The 20975-nt window shown below is 42.2% G+C and overlaps 1 protein-coding gene across 1 annotated transcript in view; it reads right to left on the bottom strand.

The window, feature by feature from the left end:
• Positions 1 to 457: 457 nt before the first annotated feature.
• Positions 458 to 20975, bottom strand: part of LOC129708533 (troponin T, cardiac muscle-like) — a 28173-nt gene continuing 7655 nt past the window's right edge. Inside the window, exons 6-14 of the mRNA XM_055654333.1 lie at positions 17099 to 17117; positions 12493 to 12553; positions 11583 to 11699; positions 9557 to 9634; positions 9357 to 9470; positions 6385 to 6497; positions 4437 to 4527; positions 3871 to 3911; positions 458 to 1021 (exon numbers count right to left, since the gene is read on the bottom strand). Of these exons, the coding sequence (XP_055510308.1) occupies positions 973 to 1021; positions 3871 to 3911; positions 4437 to 4527; positions 6385 to 6497; positions 9357 to 9470; positions 9557 to 9634; positions 11583 to 11699; positions 12493 to 12553; positions 17099 to 17117 (683 nt within the window). The 3' untranslated portion in view covers positions 458 to 972. The remainder of the gene's footprint in view (positions 1022 to 3870; positions 3912 to 4436; positions 4528 to 6384; positions 6498 to 9356; positions 9471 to 9556; positions 9635 to 11582; positions 11700 to 12492; positions 12554 to 17098; positions 17118 to 20975) is intronic.

Below are 20975 nucleotides of genomic sequence, written 5' to 3'. Positions count from 1 at the left end.
TCAACGGGCCTTCATGGTCAGGTTAAGAAACTTTACACCTGCAACAACGGGGACTTGAAAATGGTGCCAAATCTAGCGACTCTTGTATACACTCTCAGTGTACTCTTTTTATTCACAGATACTGTATCTAAGATGTGCTTATATATAGTAATACTTCTACTGAACTGTATGTAAAAATGAATTTTGTTGTACCTCGGTACATGTGACAATAAAGTAACATTATTATCTTTTTCTGCAGAACCACTATCTCTGGAAAATATTATTTGCAAATTGATCAGATATTGTCATCTGCAGTCAATATATCCACTCTCCTCACAGTACAGAGCATAGTTTCCCCATCAACAGCGATTAAGTACAACTGTGGCCTACAATGCATTTTCTGCCTCTGAAAGTTAAAAAAACAATTCCCACCTGATTATATTCACAACAAAGAAACAACAAACTTGCAAGACGCTCATAGCTGTTATTCAGGCAATATTTCCTGGATAAAAGTTTTTATTGTTAAAGACATGAAAACTTTGAAAGGTGGACAGTCAGAATCTTTATTCCCCGGGTGGAAATGTGAAAGACCAGAGAGCATAGCTTTGAGGTGAGAGGTAACATTTAAAGGAGATGTGCGGAGGTTAGGGAGAGGGGTACATGTCTAGAATGCACTGCCAGGGGTAAGTGATGGAAGTAGATAGAATTGCAACATTTAAGGGGCAGATAGACAGGCACATGAATAGGCAGGGATGGAGATATATGGTCTATGTGCTGAGAGAGATTCAGTATATATTGGCATCATGGTCAGCACAGACATTGTGGGCTGAAGGGCCTGTAAGAAGAGTGGTCTTTAAGAAGAGAGGCGTGAGAAATGTGTGATTCATGTTAACTCGTGATATTACTGTAGAATTTGAGATTACAGGATGGTTTGACAGACAATTGGAATGGGTTGTCCTCAGTTCAACAATCCACGATGCCCCGATTCTTTGCTTACTTCCATCGGCCGGATACCTTCCCCTTGCCATGGAGTCCCTTAGAACTAAGGCGGGGAAAAAAAGAATTAATAATTGTTGCATCTTTTCACTTAAAGTCATCAAACGACCATTGGGCTCAACTAGTCGATGCCCATGATTATGCTCTGCAAGATCTTACTTGCACTCAGCTTCCTCCTTTCCTTATCCTTTACTTTATTTTAGACTGCAGAGATACGACCTTGAAAAAGGCCCTTCGGCCCACCAAGTTCGTGCTGACCAGCGGTCACCCCATACACTTGCACCATCCTACCCATTAGGGACATTTTACAATTTACAGAGGCCAATTAACCTGCAAAACAAGCATGTCTTTTGAGTGTGGGAGGAAAACGGATTTGTTTTGAACCTTTTCATTCCTCCCCCCTGACTCGCAGTCTGCTGAAGGATTTTGATCCAAAACATCACCTATTCCTTTTCTCCAGAGATGCTGCATGACCCGCTGAGTTACTGGAGCATATTGTGTCTACCTACAGTGACAAATCTCTGTTTTGCATGCTATCCGATCAGATCAGATAATCCTACACATAAATGTTATACAACAGTGCCGGCTCTGACTGGTTCTTATCTTTCATACCTCTAGTTTCCCGCCCCCCTGACACTCAGTCTGAAGAAGGGTTGAACCCAAAACATCACCTGTTCCTATGTCTAGATATATATATATGTACATATGTGTGTTTATATATATATATATTTGCGTGTGTGCACATTTGGCTGCATACATGCCAAGCATATGGGTGTATGTACATATATATACACACATACACTGAACTTATTTTTCTTGTTTATTAAATTGTTTACAGTGTACTATGTTTACATATTCTGTTGTGCGGCTGCAAATAAGAAATTCATTGTCCTAACTGGGACATATGCCGATGAAACACTCCTGATACTTGACATGCAGCATCCCAGAGATGCTGCCTGCCCCGCTGAGTTACTCCAGCTTTTTGTGTCTATCTTTGGTTTAAACCAGCAACTTCTTACACTCGTGACGCTTGGCTCTTGACTCATTAAATTACTCCAGCATTTTGTGTGTATCTAGAGACTATTCCTTGTTGAACTATATGCAACTAAATTGCATTGATAAATGCAACATTGGAGCACAAGGAGGAAACTCATGCGATCACAGAGAGAATGTGCAAACTCCGTGCAGTCAGCGCTCAAGGTCTGGATCGCACCCAGGTCACTGGCATTCTCCCAGCATCAATCGTGGAATACGCTTCTCACATTTATTATTTATTATCATATCTCCCTTTTTTGCCATTTCATTCTCTTACTTTCTCTGCACAAACACCATATTGATTGATTGTCAGAGGGTGGTGGGTCTGTGGAATTATTTGCCACAGAAGGCTGTGCAGGCCAAATCGGTGGACAATTTTAAGGCAGAGATAGATAGATTCTTGATTAGTACGGGTGTCAGAGGTCATGGGGAGAAGGCAGGAGAATGGGGTTTGGAAGGAGAGAAAGATCAGCCATGATTGAATGGCGTAGACTTGATGGGCCGAATGGCTTAATTCTACTTCAATCACTTATGACCTTATGATTAAGATGTGAATACTTACAGACAAACAACGTTGATGCAGTTATGAAAAGAAGGATAAGATTTAGGCTTTAGGCTGCAGCACCGTGAGTCTGCACAGTGGCACGGTAGTAGAGTTGCTGCCTTACAGCGCCTGAAACCCGGGTTTAATCTTGACTACAGGTGCTGTCTGTGCGGAGTTTTTACGTTCTCCCTGTGACTGCATGGTTTTCTCTGGGTGACCTGGTTTCCTCCCATGTCCCAAAGAGGTGCGGGTTTGTAGGTTAACGGCGTCTCTAAGTTGCCCCTCGTGAGTGTAGGGAATGGATGAGTAAGTAAGTAGGATAACATAGAATTAGTGTCAATGGGTGATCAATGGTCGGAATGGACTCGGTGGGCTGAAGGGCCTGTTTCCATAGTGTATTATTCAATCAATCAAACTCAGTTTATGAAACAATTTGATGCTTTAAGAAGCAATTCTCAGATGGACGGGAGGAATTATGGATAATCCATACATTATGGATTTCATGGTCATCTCAAAACACCTTAAAGGGTAAGTGCAGTCATGGGGAACCTTACATGACTATGTACACATGGCAAGAGCCCAGATACTACATCATGATAATGAATTAGTGATTGCTTTTTGTGATATGGATTGAGGAATGCACTTCATTCAGTTCAACAAAGATAATTTCCTCGATAGACACAAATGCTGGAGTAATTCAATGGGTCAGGCAACATCTCTGGAGAAAAGGAATAGGTGACATATTGGGTCGAAACCCTTCTTCAGACTGAGAGTCAGGGGGGAGGGGAACTAGAGGTATGAAAAGGTACAGAACAAAACAGAGCCGGCACCAGTGTATTGGATTTTTGCATAGCATTATCTGATCTGATCTGATCTGAGAGCATGCAAACCATAGCTTTTCACTGTAGATTTACACAAAACGCTAAAGTAACTCAGCAGGTCTGGCAGCATTTCTGGAGAAAAGGAACAGGTGATGTTTTGGGTCTTGGAAATGGTCACTTGGGGTAGTTAATGTCCACTTGATAAAGCAACCAGGGTCTCAATTTAAAATACCATTTAAAAACAAAATCTCTGACTGTGCACAAACACTCCTATCGTGCCACCTTAGACTTATTGCAATTGATATGAATCAATTGCTATTATTATGAAGAAAATATTTTGTCAATCATTTAAATGTTTCAGTCAATTGGCATAACTTGAGACAGCTAGTAACATGTAAAAGTCAAATAATAGCCATTCACAGGCTGAAAAGTTGCATTTGATTGGGCTAATTCCTTCAATGAAGTAGCAAGGCCAGGGGAGTTTTAGATACTTACACTTTCTGGTGATCACTGACTCGGTTTCGCAGTAGGTTAATCTGAAAAATAGTAAGAAAAGAACATTTACAGAATGGAAGAAACTTTGATTTGGTGTGGTAACCGGATCGTGTTAAGATAACTTAATAAAATAAATAATAGGACTTTTCTCCCATCATATCCAATGTATATTTTGTCCATCTACGCTAATTCCATTTATCCAATTTAGGACCATGTTCTTCTATGCCTTAAGTTTCTATCTAAACGCCTATTAATTGTAATACTGGACATCTCCTGTTTACAATAGTGTTCCTTTCCTAACCACACAGATGGTGAATCTGTGGAATTCATTTTCCACAGACTGCTGTGGACACCAATTCATTGGGTATTCAATTCAAGGCGCAGATTGATAGATTCTTGATTAGTACGGGTGTCAGGGGTTATGGGGAGATGTTAGAATGGGGTTGAGAAGGAAAGATAGATCCCACGACAGAAAGGCAGAGTAGACTTGATGGGCTGCTGAATGGCTTAATTTTGCTCCTATATCTTATGAATTTATGAACTTATGAATTCATATTTCTACATACTTCATATTTCTGCAGTTTCATTTTTTCCAGTAGGTCAAATTTTTCTGCTTCGAGTTCGTGCATCCAATTCCACAGCTCTTTGCTTTTCTCCCTGTTTGGGTAAGAAAATGTTGGCCCAGTTACTCGAAATATGGATCTGAAACTTAGCAACATTATTTTTGAAAATACTTCTATGTTAAAAATGCACAAATTCAAAGATAGATGGACGTAGCAAAGTTAAGAATTCTGGTCATCCATTCTAGTTCTGCTGGGACACTGGACCCATTGTCAGTAAGAAAAGCAGCTTAATAGCACAACTGGTAGAGCTACTGTCTCACAGTGCCAGAGACACCAGTTCAATCCTAACCTCGGGTGCTGTCTGTGTGGTGTTTGCATGCTCTCCCTGTGACCACATGGGTTTCCTCCAAGTGTTCGGATTTCCTCCAACATCCCAAAGACATACAGGTTTGTAGGTAAGTGTCCTCTGTAAAAGTTGTCCTAAATGTGTAAGGAGTCGATGAAATAATGAAACGACATAGAACTAGTGGAATAGATCTGGTAAATGCATAGAGTCTCTTGCCCAGACTAGGGAAATTGATAACAAGAGGACATAGGTTTAAGGTGAGGGGGGAAAGACTTAATTAGAATTTGAGGGGTAAACTTTTTTTTTAAACAAAGGACGATGGGTGTATGGAATGAGTTTCCGGAGGAGGTAGTTGAGATAGGTACTATCACAATGTTTAAGTAACATTTAGACAGGTACATGGATAGGATAGGTTTATGGGGATATAGGCCAAATGTGGACTAATGTAGATGGTACATGGTGGTCAGTGTGGGCAAGCTGGGCTGAAGGGCCTGTTTCCATGCTGTTTCACTTCTAGTGTGAACATATTATATTGATTGTCAGGGTGGACATGGTGGGCTGAAGGGCCTGTTTCCATGCTGTTTCACTTCTAGTGTGAACATACTATATCGATTGTCAGGGTGGACTTGGTGGGCTAAAGGACCTGTTTCCATGCTGTTTCACTTCTAGTGTGAACATACTATATCGATTGTCAGGGTGGACATGGTGGGCTGAAGGGCCTGTTTCCATGCTGTTTCACTTCTAGTGTGAACATACTAGATCGATTGTCAGGGTGGACTTGGTGGGCTAAAGGACCTGTTTCCATGCAGTTTCACTCTACTAAAAATTAAAATTTGAAAAAAAATCTAGTGTGTAAAAAAACAAAATTTGAAAAATTTAAATCCTTAAAAAAAAACTAAATCCAAAATGCTGACCTAAAACTAAAAGATGATATTAGTAATCAACGATTTTGTAAGTCTGTCTTTGTAGTTGCAATAGGAGATCAATTGAATCCTCACAGAATTTCAGCGTCTGAGCCTTTAACTAAAAGTTGGGCTGTAAATTACTTTGGCTTCAGTTATCTAGTGAAACATGCCCATGCTTTCCATGCTTACCCCAGTAATTAGGAATAAAGAATTTTGTAATGATCTACCCCTACTTACCTTTTACTTTAGTTTAGAGATACAGCGTGGAAACAGGCCCTTCGGCCCGCACGGACCAGCGATCACCATTTCTATCCTACACACTATTTCTATCCTACGCACTAGTGAAAATTTTCAGAGGCCAATTAACCTACAAACCTGCTCATCTTTAGAATGTGCAACGATACTGGAGCACCAGGAGGAAACACACGAGGTCACGGGGAGAACGTACAAACTCCGTACAGACAGTGCCCGTAGTCAGGATCGAACCGGGGTCTCTGGCACCGTAAGGCAGCAGCTCTAACACTTAGCCACTGTGATACCCCGCTGCGCCACTGCACCCTGAAGCATTTCTGTTGGTGGGCTAACATAAGAACAACACTGAACAACACTGAATAGATTTCCTCATTTCTTGGAGACACTGTCAGGAGAAGGGGCAGAAAATACTAACAAGTGAATGAATAACAAGCAAGTTAATCCTTACTTCAGTTCATTCTCACTCAAACTATCGGTGTCCAGATGCTTGCGTCTTTCTGACAGGATCTTCTTTTTCTTTTCCCTCTCAGTTTGTCTCTTCCCACCTCTACGGCTGTCAGTCTGATGGAATCAAAGTTGTAACATTACAACACCCCACAATTCATTGCACGGTTCAATCACATTGGAGAAATCAGCAGAGTAATTGAATCTAAGTGGGGGTTTTTTTTTAATGGTGATGATGGTTGAAAGGGAACCAAATTGTTTGCAACTTACCTTAATTTTGAAAGATACAGCATGCAAACAGGTTCTTCAGCCGATCAAGTTGATGCTGACCATCAATCACCCACGTACTCTAGTTCTCTGTGATTCCACTTTTACAAACACTCCCTACACACTAGGGGCAACTTACAGAGTCCAATTAACCTATAAACGCGCACATGTTTGGGATGTGGGAGGAAACAGGAGCATCCAGAGTAAACCCACACGGTCACATAGAGAACGTACAAACTCCACAGTACACATCACCCAAGGACAGGATCGAACTCAGGTCTCTGGCTCTGTGAGGCAGCGGCTGTGTCACCCCAGTTCCAGAAGAAAAAAAATGAGGAGTGAAGCTTTAGTTCAGTTTAATTGAGAGATACAGCATTGAAACAGGTCCCTCGGCCCACTGAGTCCGTGCCGACCAGCAATCCCCGTACACTAGCAATATTCTACACACTAGGATGTTCCATACTAGGTAATCGGAGATCTCCTCACTCCTTTAGGGAACGGGGGTTCCCCTCTTCCAATACAGATGAGGCACTCCCTAGGGTCTCCTCGATATCCCGCAGCTCTGCTCATGCTCCCACTACCCCCAATGGTAACAGGGACAGAGTCCTCACCTTCCACCCCAGGAGCTGTCGCATACAGTACATAATCCTCTGACATTTTCGCCTCCTCTAACGGGATCACACCACTAGCCACATCTTCCCAACTCCACCCCTTTCCACTTTATGCCCAGAACGTTCTCTCCGCAACTCCATGGTCAACTTGTCCCTTCCCACCCAAATTACCTCCCCCCTCCCCAGGTACTTTCCCCTGTAACCGCAGGAGTGGCAACAGCTGTCCCTACATCTCCCCCCTCGACTCCGTCCAAGGACCCCAACAGTCTTTTCAGGTGAGGCAGCGGTTCCTCCTCCAATCTCATCTACTTGATCCGCAGTTCCAGGTGTGGACTCCTGTATATCGTTGAGACCAAACACAGGTTTGGCGATCGTTTCGCTGAACACCTCCGCTCAGTCCGCCTAAACCCATCTGATATCCCGGTTGCTAAACACTTTAACTCCCCCTCACATTCCTTTCATTGACCTTTCTGTCCTGGGCCTCCTCCATTGTCAGGGTGAGGCCCAGCGCAAATTGGAGGAACAGCACCTCAAATTTCATGGGCAGCTTACACCCCAGCGGTATGAACATTGACTTCTCTAACTTCAAGTAACTCTTGCTTTCCTTCTCTCCCCATCCCCTCCCCTTCCCAGTTTTCTGACCAGTCTTACCATCTCCGACTACATTTTATCTCTCCTTCTCCCACCTAACAATGATCTATTCTACATTCTCCTTGATCTCCATTCCATTTGTCCTGTTTTCACACCTTATACTTCCTTATCTATACTTCCTTATCTATGTATCTCCCACTCCCCTGACATCAGTCTGAAGTAGGGTCTTGACCCGAAACGTCACCTATTGCTTCTCCCCGGAGACGCTGCCTGTCCTGCAGTGTTACTCCAGCAATTTGTGTCTATTTTCGATTTAAACAAGCATCTGCAGTTCCATCCTGCACATAGAACAGTAAGGCACAAGAACAGGCCCTTCGGCCCACAATGTCCATGCTGAAGTTGATGCATGTAATCAAGAATGTCACCATTTGATGCATGGATTGTGCCGACTTAACTGATTGAAGAGGGGATACTATGTTAGTCTGAGCAGTGATGAAAGCATATACTTTCATCAAAGTGCCCATCTTGGTTGCAAATATGCAGCAGATTAAATGGCTATAAGAAATTAGCTGTGATAAACTCCAATGACCAACTGGACCATTTGGACTAAGTGGCAATTATGGAAGGACCTATTAAGCAAAAAGTAAACCATAATGCTCACTGCTTTTGTTCTTGAAAGCGATGACATGCAAATTAAAGAGACCAATTAATTCATCTATATCAAAACAAAATGGTCCGAGTCAATCCATTAGCTGTCTTTGAAAGGATGTTGATCATTGGGCAAATATTTTGCACAAGTGTTCCATTATTCTAACACAAATAAGTATTATCCAACATTTACTGTTATGATAAGCAATGATAAGTGCAGATACGTTTCAAAATGATAAATGCTTCCATCCGAATTTGTCTAGACTGAGATAAGAATAACAGAAATAAGACATTTTTGAAACTGTAGCCCAAATAATCACCAAAACACAACGATTTGGGGGAATTCAGTGGGTCTGGTAGCATCTGTGAAGTAAATGGGCAGGTAATGTTCTCGGGTCGGGACCATTCTTCCGACTGATGGGAGTAGTGAGGAGAAAACTCGAAAAGAGAGGTGGAAGGTTGGGGGGGGGTGGGGGAGGGGGAGACAAAATCAAGTGATAGGTTAGTACAGGTGACAAAGATTTTTGATTCATAGATGGGTGGAGCAAGTGACAAAGGCTGGGTATGAAAAGGAGACAAAGGGGTGTCAGATAAGAAGAGAAGATGAGTAAAATGTAAAGCTGGAGAGAGGGACATGGATAGCAAGGGACATTGGGGTGAAAAGAGATGGGATATGGGAGGTGAATATGCAGAGGAGGGGAAAGGAGCAGGGTGACTGAGTGAGGAGTTGGGAGATGGCGGGATAAATGGGTGGGAGCACTAAGGTAGGATGGGGAGGAACTTTACTTAAAATTGGAGAATTCAGTGTTCATACCATTGGGTTGTAGTGTCCAAATAATATCACTGAATTAATGGTTACCTTCTGAATGTAGCCTCCAAAGTGCAAGGATATGTTCGACATGGTTTTTTTCTTCTTTGCTTCTTCCTCTGCTCTCTTTCTCGATTCTTCCTCTTCTTTCCTTGCTCGTTCCTCCTTTTGTCACATAAATAGACAGTTGTCAGTGTGTTTGCATTTTATTTTGAAGAGCAGGAAAAGATATCTGCCAGATCATTACTTACAGCGATCCGTGACTGTCGTTCTTTCTCCCTCTCAGCTTGAATCCTATGCTGCTCAGCTCTCTCCGATCTACGTTTTTCCTGCATTGAAAATTCATGTAAATTTCATCAGAAAAAAATGGTATGTATCTCTCAGGAGAGAAAGAAGCGTTTGAACAATGTTAGAGGTACAAATTTTGTTCAAGTTCTGGAAAATTGTTGCCTTCAGTCCACATTTGCCTGCACATACACTATACTATGCCTGCTTGGATTTGTAGATGAGTGTATAAGCTTAGCTTAGCTTAGAAATACAGCATGGAAACAGACCGCATGGCCCACTGAGTTTACACAGACCATCAATCACCCTTTTACACTAGTTCTGTTATCCCACCTTCTCAACCACTCCCGCCAAACGAGGGGCTATTTTACAGAGGCCAATTAGCCTTCAATCACACACGTCTTTGGGATGTGGGAGGAAACCGGGCCCCAGAAGGAAACTCGCGCAGTCACAGGAAGAACATGCAAACTCCACACTGACAGCACACGAGGTCAGAATCAAACCCTTGTGTACGGCACTGTGAGGCAGCAGTGCTACCAGTTGCACCACTGTGCTGTAATACTGCCTCTGTAAATTGCCCCGAGTCTGCAGGGAGTGGATGTGAAAAGCCAAATGATCTCACACTCGTTTCAATCATTTAGATCATTATGATTAAACAATTATTATCATTAAACAATGAGAGACCATCTCATTGATGGTCACTGGTCCTATAAAATAACACCGACAAGCATAAAATGCAAGACGTAATCTAAGTCATATTCCATGATAACTATTTAACAGGGAGAAGGCAGGAGAATGGGGTTGAGAGGGGGAAATAGATCAGCCATGAATGATGGGCTAAATGGCCTAATTCTGCTGCTATGTCTTATGATCTTATGATCTTAAGGGTTACAAATTCGACAAAGACACCATTGGCAGGGTTACCCAACAATGGCACAGGTCATAGGTCATTGATAGTGTGGATGAAGACAATGGTTTTGGAACATGTTTGAGCTCAATGGGCTACATACAGCCTCATGATTGGGATTGTTGAAACTTAAAACTGCTTCTTTTGTCCTGTATCTTTTCTAAAGAGGAATGAGGAGAACCAAACTCCTCCTAACCAGACAATCCTGCCGTGGTCTGGTTTCGATGAATGGGAACCAAGGATAATAATAATAATAATAATAATAATAATAATAATGCATTTTATTTGCTGGCGCCTTTCTGGACACCCAAGGACACCTTACAGGACATAAAATCACAATACATTTATCAATATTAAAATCAAGTTGATTAAAAACAAAAAAAGAAAATACACAAAATATTTTAAGTCATTAAAATCAGGGTGGACATGGTGGAAGTTATGTTGGGTATGCTAATCTAAACAGGTGTGTTTTGAGTTGTGATTTGAATTGATCGATAGTGTCCAGGTGATGGATGGGAGGTGGGAGAGTGTTCCAGAGACATGGGGCAGAGCAGCTGAAGGCTCTGGCACCCGTGGTGCTGAGTCTAAATGTGGGGACAGTTAAAATTGCAGCTGAGGAGGAACGAAGTGACCGGGAAGGAGTGTATGATAGCAGCAGGTCAGAGAGGTATTGGGGAGCAAGGTGGTGTAGGGCTTTGAAGGTCAGCAGTAAAATCTTGTAGTTAATCCGGTGGTGCACAGGGAGCCAGTGGAGCTGAGTGAGGATGGGTATGATGTGGTCCGATGATCTGGTGCGGGTGATGATCCGGGCTGCAGAGTTCTGAATGCATTGGAGGCGATGAAGACGTTTATTGGAGGTGCAAGTGAGGAGGGCGTTGCAGTAATCGATGCGGGAGGTGACCAGAGCGTGGATGAGGATTTGTGTTCTTGGTAGCACCAGTTGATAGCCAATTGTAGGCAGAGAATTGCTCACATCTCCAGAAACCTCAAGAGAGCAGGAGGTGACAAATGACCCGATGGCAGATTCCAGGACTGCCGCAGGACGTCTTTCCAGTATCAACCTCCAGAAAACAGCAAAAACTCACAATTCTCTCCTTCAAAGCAACAATTTCCTCTTCGTCCTTCTTTCTGTTCACAAAATGACCTTTAATTAATGTCTGCAGTTCCAGGAGGTCCTTCTCCATACGCTTCCTATGGATGTCCTGCAAAATGGAAACCATGCATGTGAGCTCCATCACGTTTAATGACCTCGCAGATCTTTAAAAGCAAGAGGTCACTATGGTTCTGTGATTTTCCACGGATAAATATAGGAAGATTGAAGATCAATATTTTAGGCATTTCCTCTCGGCCGTGGATATATCAGGTAGTGAATCTGTGGAATTAATTGCCACAGATGGCTGTGGACGCCAAGTTATTGGGTATTTTTAAGGGAGAAATTGACAGATTCTTGATTAGGAAGGGTGCCAAGGGTTATGGGGAGACGGCAGGAGAATGGGTTTAAGAAGGAAAGATAGATTAGCCATGATCAAATGGCAGAGTAGACTCAAATAACTGAATAGCCTAATTTTGCTCCTATAACTTATGAAATTACGAACTTGCATTGACCTCGGAGCACCACATTTTCAAGGCTAACACTCTCTGCAGGAAATTCTCTAAGGGACTATGAAAAACCAACAAAGTGCTTTACATCCAATTTGCCTGTGATTCAAATATATCCAAATGTCTGATGTAATGGACACAGCGACGATTTCTGCTGCTGTGGGAATTAGAGTAAAGTTAGAAAGTGGGTTATGTTCAAGATTCTAAGTAAACTTTAAATTAGAACTGAAATCAGGTGAAATTTGGTGAAATCAGGAAGTGTGTTCCCACATATAGAGCAGTGAAAACTATCAAACAGCACAACAGTGAATGACAGACTGTGGAATAAGTGGCAAGAAAAAATGCAGAATTATTTTTAAAAAAACAATGAAGGAAACTGGTTGTTTAGATGCTTACATCAAAGTCGACTCTTTCTCCATCTGGAATTTTGGGTGGTATAAGGCTGGGCAAAAAGACTCTACAAAATAAAAATAAAAAATATACTCAGTTCCATCACATTTGTTGTTCACTAAAATTTACTGTTAAGGATGTCATATTTAGAATAGATAAAATATTTGCTCTGCTTCTAAGATATTACTCAAGAAATTTTTCTTGTATTTTAAATTACTTGCAAATGTCATCATTGCCATTGACCTCGCCAGCCATAAAGTAATATTGCTAGGTATGGCGCCATCTTGGATTTGTTAATGGGCAGGGAATGTAAAGGTCTGGTCCAATAATCCAGATGTTATAATCTTACCATGATACTTAAACTAATTAATTAATTGCAGAATTAAGGATCAAGCATCAGTTTGGATCTCTGTGATAATGCTGTATTTTGTGAAATGTATATCATTTAGGGAATTAAATATATTACCCTTTGCCAGTCTGGCTATATGTAACTCGGAGTGTAATAGTTTCTGCAGTGTGCATGACTCTTTAGACTTTAGACATTAGAGATAGAGAGTGGAAACAGACCCTTCGGCCCACTGAACCTGCTGACCAGCGATCACTGGCATTATCCTACACACTAGGAACAATTTTTTTTTTACCGAAGCCAATTAACCTACAAACCTGCATGTCTTTGGGTGTGGGAGAAAACAGGAGCACCAGGGAAAGCCTACGCAGTCACAGGGAGAATGTACAAATTCTATAGAGACAGGACTCGTAGTCAGGGTCAAACCCAGTTCTCTGGCACTGTAAGGCAGCAACTCTACTGCTGTGCCACTGTGTCACCCTCATTACCATCCCTTGAAATGTCTTCCAAACCGTTTGTTTAAGGACCATTAGGCCTGGACAAGAAATGATGACTTTCCAGTGATGCTGACATCCAATGAACACATCATAAAACATAGCAGACCTTGATATCAACATTGCTTTTGGGTTTTTTTATGTACCAGAAATAACACATCAAAGAAGACACAGTGCTGGAGTAACTGAGCGAGTCAGGTAGCATTTCTGTAGAACATGGATAGGTGACATTTCGGGTCAGGACCCTTCGTCAGATTGAAGAAACGTCCCAATCCAAAACGTCACCTATTAATCCCCTGGCTATCTGGACTACACGTCTTCCCACTCTGCTTCCTGTAAGGACTCCATCCCCTACTCCCAATTCCTCTGTCTATGCCGCATTTGCTCCCAGGATGAGCTCATTCTTCAGGGAACAGGGGTTCCCCTCCTCCACCATAGATGGGGCTCGCACCAGGGTCTCTTCCATACCCTGCAACACTGCTCTCTCTCCCCATCCCTGCACTCGCAACAAGGGCAGAGTCCCCCCCTAGTCCTCACGTTTCACCCCACCAGCCGTCACATACAACAAGTAATCCTCCGTCAGTTTCGCCACCTCCAACGTGACCCCACCACTCGCCACATCTTCCCATCTCCCCCCATGTCTGCCTTCCGCAAAGACCGCTCCCTCCGAAACTCTCTTGCCAATTCTTCCCTTCCCCCCCCGTACCACCCCCTCCCTGGGCACTTTCCGTTGCAACCGCAAGAAATGCAACACCTGTCCCTTCACCTCCCCCCTCGACTCCATTCAAGGACCCAATCAGTCATTCCAGGTGCAGCAGAGGTTCACCTGTATCTCCTCCAACCTCATCTACTGCATCCGCTGCTCTAGATGTCAGCTGATCTACATCGGTGTGACTAAGTGGCGGTTTGGCGATCGTTTCGCCGAACACCTCCGCTCGGTCCGCAAGAACCTACCTGACCTCCCGGTGGCTCAGCCCTTCAACTCCCCCTCCCATTCCGAATCTGACCTCTCTGTCCTGGGTCTCCTCCATGGCCAGAGTGAGCAACACCAGAAATTGGAGGAACAGCACCTCAGTACCTTGGGGAGTCTGCATCCTGCGGGCATAAACATTGAATTCTCCCAATTTTGTTAGCCCTTGCTGTCTCCTCCCATCCCTCAGTCCCCAGGCTCCTCCTCCTCCTTTTTCCTTCCTTCTCTCCGCCACCCCACCTCCTATCAGTCTGAAGAAGGGTTTCGGCCCGAAACGTTACCTATTTCCTTCGCTCCATAGATGCTGCTGCACCCGCTGAGATTCTCCAGCTTTTTTGTGTACCGTCACCTATTAATGGTCTTCAGAGATGCTGCCTGACCCGTTGAGTTACTCCATCACTGTGTGTCTCTTTATGTAAACCAGTATCTGCAGTCCCTTCTATACAGAAATCACAGCTGATCTGTCTCCAATTTAGCAAGTAAAATGGCTTGATCTAAATGGCAACACCAAATGGGGGTAGCTGGCATGGGTATTTTCCATTACCATCTGTGACTGAGGGATAATTACAAATTGGATTAAGGGAGAATTGTGAATGGTTTGTTGCCAAAATGAGATTGCAATTAATTTCAGTCTTAACAATGCTGCAGGGTGAGTTCAGTTCAGTTGAAACCAGTTCTAATAAACAAACAACTCTCACATTGGGGAGAGGTTCAGTCTTGTAGCGAACACCCTGCTGGATGGAGCTAAACCTGTCAGAAAGAGACCTGATTTTGAATAGTGCCACCACCCAACAGAAACACAAAGGAGGTACTATTACTATCTGATGCATGGGAAAGTTTAACTGAAACAGGTCCACCGCTGATTTTCCAGCACCCTTGGTTCCAGAGCCTTGCCGTATTATCCGTTTTGCCGGACCAACATAGGTCACGTAATAATGATACAATGATACACATCTGACCCACTAATTATACCCCCTCCTGTGTTTCTAAAGCTCCATGAACCGATAGCAACTTAAAGAAAACAAATGTTAAATGTAAATTAATTTTACAGTAAAACTTGCATTTCTGCTCGGGCAGCCGGGCGCCGGTTAACTAGTTGTCCTCGGAAATCCCGATGAGGGTCAGATTAGTGATGCTGGGGCACCACTTTCTCGACAGGAGTACCGGGTGCGACTCGAGAGTTGCCAAATCTGCCGTAAATGCGGTCGGGGGGGGCCTGCTGCTGGACGCGGGCCTCCGGGAGGAGTCCAACGGTACCAGAACGGTTCACCAAGCTCGCCATGGGATGAGATTCCCACCCGCAGAGTCAGCCTCAGAAGTTAGCTATGGGAACGGATCTGCCGGCTCTGGCCTGGCTGGTGTTCCAGAGCCCCGGTTATTCGACCCGACGATCGGCAGCGGAAGTCCCAAAGAGATCGTCCTCCTTATCTGGCCTAGGCGCCACATTTTCAAGGACTCCGTGGCTGATTTCAAACTCGCTCTGGTAGTTTTGTCCTGATTAAAGGAAGTGCCAGACCACCCGTTGCCGAAAAACCGGTGGTGGACCTTTAGTTCCATCAATAGTTTCTTCTGCTGAGTTACTACAGCATTTTGTATCTATCTTCAAAAGTTTCTTTGTTCTTCATGTCCATGCTTCACTCAGATAATATGTAAACACAGTGCCTGAATAAAAAAAATAAAATGCTACCACTGGACTCGGGGAGTCTTTGAGAAGTCAATGATCAATAGTAACTATGGCAAGGAATATTCAAAGGCATTTGACCCATGATGTTACTCATTCCCGTTTAATAGTATTTATAATTTCTGACCCAAATTACAACTCTGGCAACGGAAATAGAACCTAGTCCATAATATGAACCCACTGTGTCAAGAACTGTGGTGTCGGTTGTTACATAGGCATTCAGCAGAAAAATAATGCGTGGCAAGGACTCGTAAAGTGCACGGGGTTATTAATTAGATATATTTTTAACTGGAATTGTTGGCAGAGCTTTCAGAAAAACCTGCTCTGCGTAGAACAGGATTGCAAGATCATTGTCCCCAACAACGCCCATCAACTTCTACAGATGCACCGTAGAAATCATTTTATCGGGATGCATCATGGCATGATTTGGGAACAGCTCCATCCAAGACCACAAGAAATTACAAAGAATTGTGGACGCAGCCCAGAACATCACACAAACCAACATCCCTTCCATTGACTCCTTTTACACCTCACACTGCCTTGGCAAGGCCAGCAGCATAATCAAGAATGAGCCGCATCCCAGTCAATACCTCTTCTCCCCTCTCCCATCAGGCAAAGGATATAGAAGTGTGAAAACGCACAACAAATTCAGGGACGTTTCTTCCCGGCTGTTATTAAGGCAACTGAACCATCCACCCAACAACTAGAGAGCAGTCCTAAACTACCATCTACCTCATTGGAGACCCTCGGACTATCTTTGATTGGATTTTACTGGCCTTATCTCATACTAAATGTTATTCATGTTATTCCCTTTGTCATATATCTGTCCACTGTGGACGGCTCGATTGTATTCATGTATTGTCTCTCCGCTGACAGGTTAGCACACAACAAAAGCATTTCATTGTACCTCAGTACACGTGACAATAAACTAAACTCAAACTCAAACTTTTACATCGAGCAGAGTCTCTGCTTTCGGAGTAGAATGCTCCTATAATACTAGCTGTGATAAAGAACTATCACACACACACACATTATTCACTGAGCTTCATGTATATTTGAAAGAAACTAATAAGAAATCAATCAAAATAATTACAGACATTAATCATTCAAGCTGTACTTACTTTGGCTTGGGTTTTTCTTCTTTGTTATAAAATGCAAAGAGAAAGTGAAATGTCTGTTAGTTAATGAATTCCAAGTAAATAATAGTAAATGTGAGAAATGTGAGAAATGAATTCAATAAATGTCATAACGTCTGGATTTATTGTCTATTGTCTATTTATTCACAGGGTACTCTGTGAAGCTATTTTTGTTAATTAACACATTGAGGGTTTTTTGCACCTAATTGTGAAAACTGTTGAAGTTAGTATTATTTTATTAAGATGCTTATTTGATCCCTTTAGGCACTGGGCTTTAAATAACATAGAAATCAGCCAAAAACTACATGGTTAATTATAACTAACAACTCCATAGGTGCAACCATTCAAGCTTTGAATTGTATAGCCTACCCATATTTTATTAACATGCAGTCTATTCAACTGAACCAAATGTAAAGTCTCTGAAGTAGGGTCCCAATCTGAAACATCACCTATCTGTGTCCCCCAGGGATGCTGCCTGACCCATTGAGTTACTCCAGCACTTTATGTCTTTCTTTTGTAAACCAGCATCTGTAGTTCCCTGTTTCTACATAGAATCTCTTGTTTCTGTTGATAACCAACCAAAGAAAATGTGTTTTATCACAGGCAAGGTGTCACGATTTCCCATGTTAAAAGGACGGAAAACTATCAATAATTCTTTGTCTGAAAATGGTGCCATTCAGATCCCCTTTAAACATCCTCCCTATGACCTTAAACCTATGCCCTCTAGTTTTAAACATTCTTAAAATAGGAAGCAAACACTAGCCATCAATCCATGTCTCTCCGATTTCTGCATACATTTATCATGTCACCCCTCAGCCGCCTTTGCTCCAGGGAAATTGGACTTTAGATTTAGAGATGCAGCGTAGAAACAGGCCCTTCGGCCCACTGAGTCCGTGTCGACCCCGTACACTAGCACTATCCTACACACTAGTGATAATTTACTATTTTTACTGAAGCGAATTAACAAACAAACCTGTACATATTTGGAGTGTGGGAGGAAACCCACAGAAAACCCATGTGATCACAGGGAGAATGTACACACTCTGTACTGACTCCATAGTCAGGATCGAAACCGGGTTTCTGGCGCTGTAAGGCAGCAACTCTACCACTGCGCCAATCTGCCACCCCAAACCTAACCTGTCCACCACTCTTTATGTCTTAATCATGCATTTATCTTTTTTCCTCTTAATTTTTTGAATCCTTTTGTGAGTTGCTTTGAAGAGTCTTTACACATCACAGACATTTAAACCCAGCACCAAAATACCAAACAACCATCAGAAGGATCAGGATCCCGATTCCTGGGATCTATCTCCAGTTTCCATTTGAAAGCCATTTCACATTGTGGGAAGGCCTTGATAGAAAGGCCTCAAGGGCATTTGGATTCCTAAGGCACCAAAAGTGAGGACAGATGGATAAATAGTGTATGTCTTTTTTTAAAAAACATGATTGAATTTTATTAAGCATTATTTTCTATTTGTAGCTTGCGAACCATATAGGCAATTCCAGAACATGGTGTTTAAGAAGGAACTGCAGATGCTGGAAAATCGAAGGTAGACAAAAGTGCTGGAGAAGCTCAGCGGGTGCAGCAGCATCTATGGAGCGAAGGAAATAGGCAACGTTTCGGGCCGAAACCCTTCTTCAGTCTAAGATCAGAAGAACAGCTAATTATTAAGGAATAAATATGACTCTTTATGGATTTCATAGCTTGAGCATCTTCATCAGCTTTATCCTCTAGGATTTAAAATGATAAATTATTTGATGCAATCATCCAAAATCATCATCAGTAATTTTTCAAATTAAATGTCATTCCATTAAAAAGTTAAATTTGTAATAACTTCATATCAGAATTGCTTCAAGTTTCTAAACTTGAATTCATGTTAATTAAAGACTCCCAGATTCATTAATATGAGTTTATTGTTCCTTTTGGTGCTCCTTCTCACTGGCCGTCAATGGGTGGAAGTAGATAGTCTTGAATTGATAATGAAAAGAAAATGATCCTTTATGTTTTTCAAATGATATAACTAAAAGCCTTATCAATAACTCGTACAAAAATTGAAAGTTAAGTGAAATAAATATTAGTGGTAAGAAAGCTATGGTAGAGGATCCATCGATGTAGGTCTATTTGCCTTTGAAAGAGAATGACTATACAGGGACAGTTGCCATAGGTTCATGATCAGTTGGCATTGGTCTGAAGAAGGGTCTTGACCCGAAACATCACCTATTCCTTTTCTCCAGACATGCTGTCCGACCCGCTGAATTACTCCGGCTTTTTGTGCCTAAGGTTCATGCAGGGAAGATTATACCTAACAAACTTGATTGATCTTTTTTTGAAGGGGTGACAAAGTTGATGGATTGAGAGTAGGACAGTTGATGCCGTCAACATGGACTTTAGTAAGGCATTTAACAAGATCACTTGAGGTTAGGCTGCTGCAGAAGATTGAGATGCATGAAATCTATGGTGATTGACTACGAATGGCTTGCACATGAATGGGCATCGGGTGGGTGTGTGAGGGTTTCATTCTGGCTGGTGATCCATGGTGTTCGACAGTGATCTGAATCATAACTTTGCTGTTTGTGATATATATGTTTTATCCGTGCTTTATCCGTTGACATTCTTCTTCACTGTCTGTCTGCAACTCCACCACTTTGTGTCATTGCGAACTTACTAACCAGTCCATCTACATTTTTGTCCAAAACATATATATCACAAACAGCAAAGTTATGGTTTAGATCAACATACAACATAGAGGGTTGCAACATACAACATAGAGGGTTGCACAACATACAATGTGCAGGAAGGAACTACTGGAGACAAAAAAATGCTGGAGTAACTCTGTGGCACAGGCAGCATCTATGGAGAAACGGAATAGGTGATGGTAGCAAGACCATTAGCAGCATTGATGTGCAGGGAACTTATCCAAGTCCATCTCTGGAGAAAAGGAATAGGAGACGTTTCAGTATGAAGAAGAGTTCTGACCCAAAACGTCACCTATTCCGTTTCTCCATAGATGCTGCCTGTGCCACAGAGTTACTCCAGCATTTTTTTGTCTATCTCCAGTAGTTCCTTTCTGCACATTGTATGTTGTGCATTGTGTTTTTTTATGCCACCCTCTATGCCATTGTTAAGCAATCCTCTCACATCAAATAATTGCTCACAATTGGACTAATAAAAAAAATGACAAAAAACTGTGTACATTTATGATTCTCGCTAGCTGTTGTTACTATTAGCTGAGTACTGATTTTCTTTCCAATTGAGTGTTTGTGGGAAGATTTTGAAAGTGTAAAACTAGTATTAATTGTCTCATGGTCATCCTGGTTTATAATGCTGGCAGAAATGGCAAAATAATGTTGGGAATCTGCAGAAGGTAAAGTTAATTATAAATATCTACTATGACATTCTGAGAGTTAAATTGTGAGAATGGGAGAGTCGAGGACCAGAGGGCACAGCCTCAGACTAAAAGGATGTACTTTTAAAAATGGAAATGAGGAGGAATTTCTTTAGCCAGAGGATGGTGAATCTGTGGAATTTATTGCCAAAGATGACTGTGGAGGCCGTCAATGGGTATTTTTAAAGCGGAGATTGATACTTTCTTGACTAGTTAAGGGCATCAAAGGTTGCAGGGAGAAGGCAGGAGAATTTGATTGAGATAGAAAAATAGATCAGCTATGATCGAATGGCAGACCAGACTTGATTGGCCGAATGGCCTAATTCTGCTCCCATATTTTATGACCTTCTGGTGAGAAAAGGGGAAGAGAAAGGGAAGAATGGAATGGCTTCTTACTGTTTTCGTCACATTAATTTTTTTCATCACTATACATTTTTAAATGCTAAATTTTGACAAACACAGAGGAGAACTTTTAA

This window comes from Leucoraja erinacea, chromosome 24 (genome assembly GCF_028641065.1).
Source record: "Leucoraja erinacea ecotype New England chromosome 24, Leri_hhj_1, whole genome shotgun sequence".
In the NCBI taxonomy this organism is placed as follows: Eukaryota; Metazoa; Chordata; class Chondrichthyes; order Rajiformes; family Rajidae; genus Leucoraja; species Leucoraja erinaceus.
Note: the sequence above shows the minus strand (reverse complement) of the source record. Positions and strands in the feature narration are given on the sequence as shown.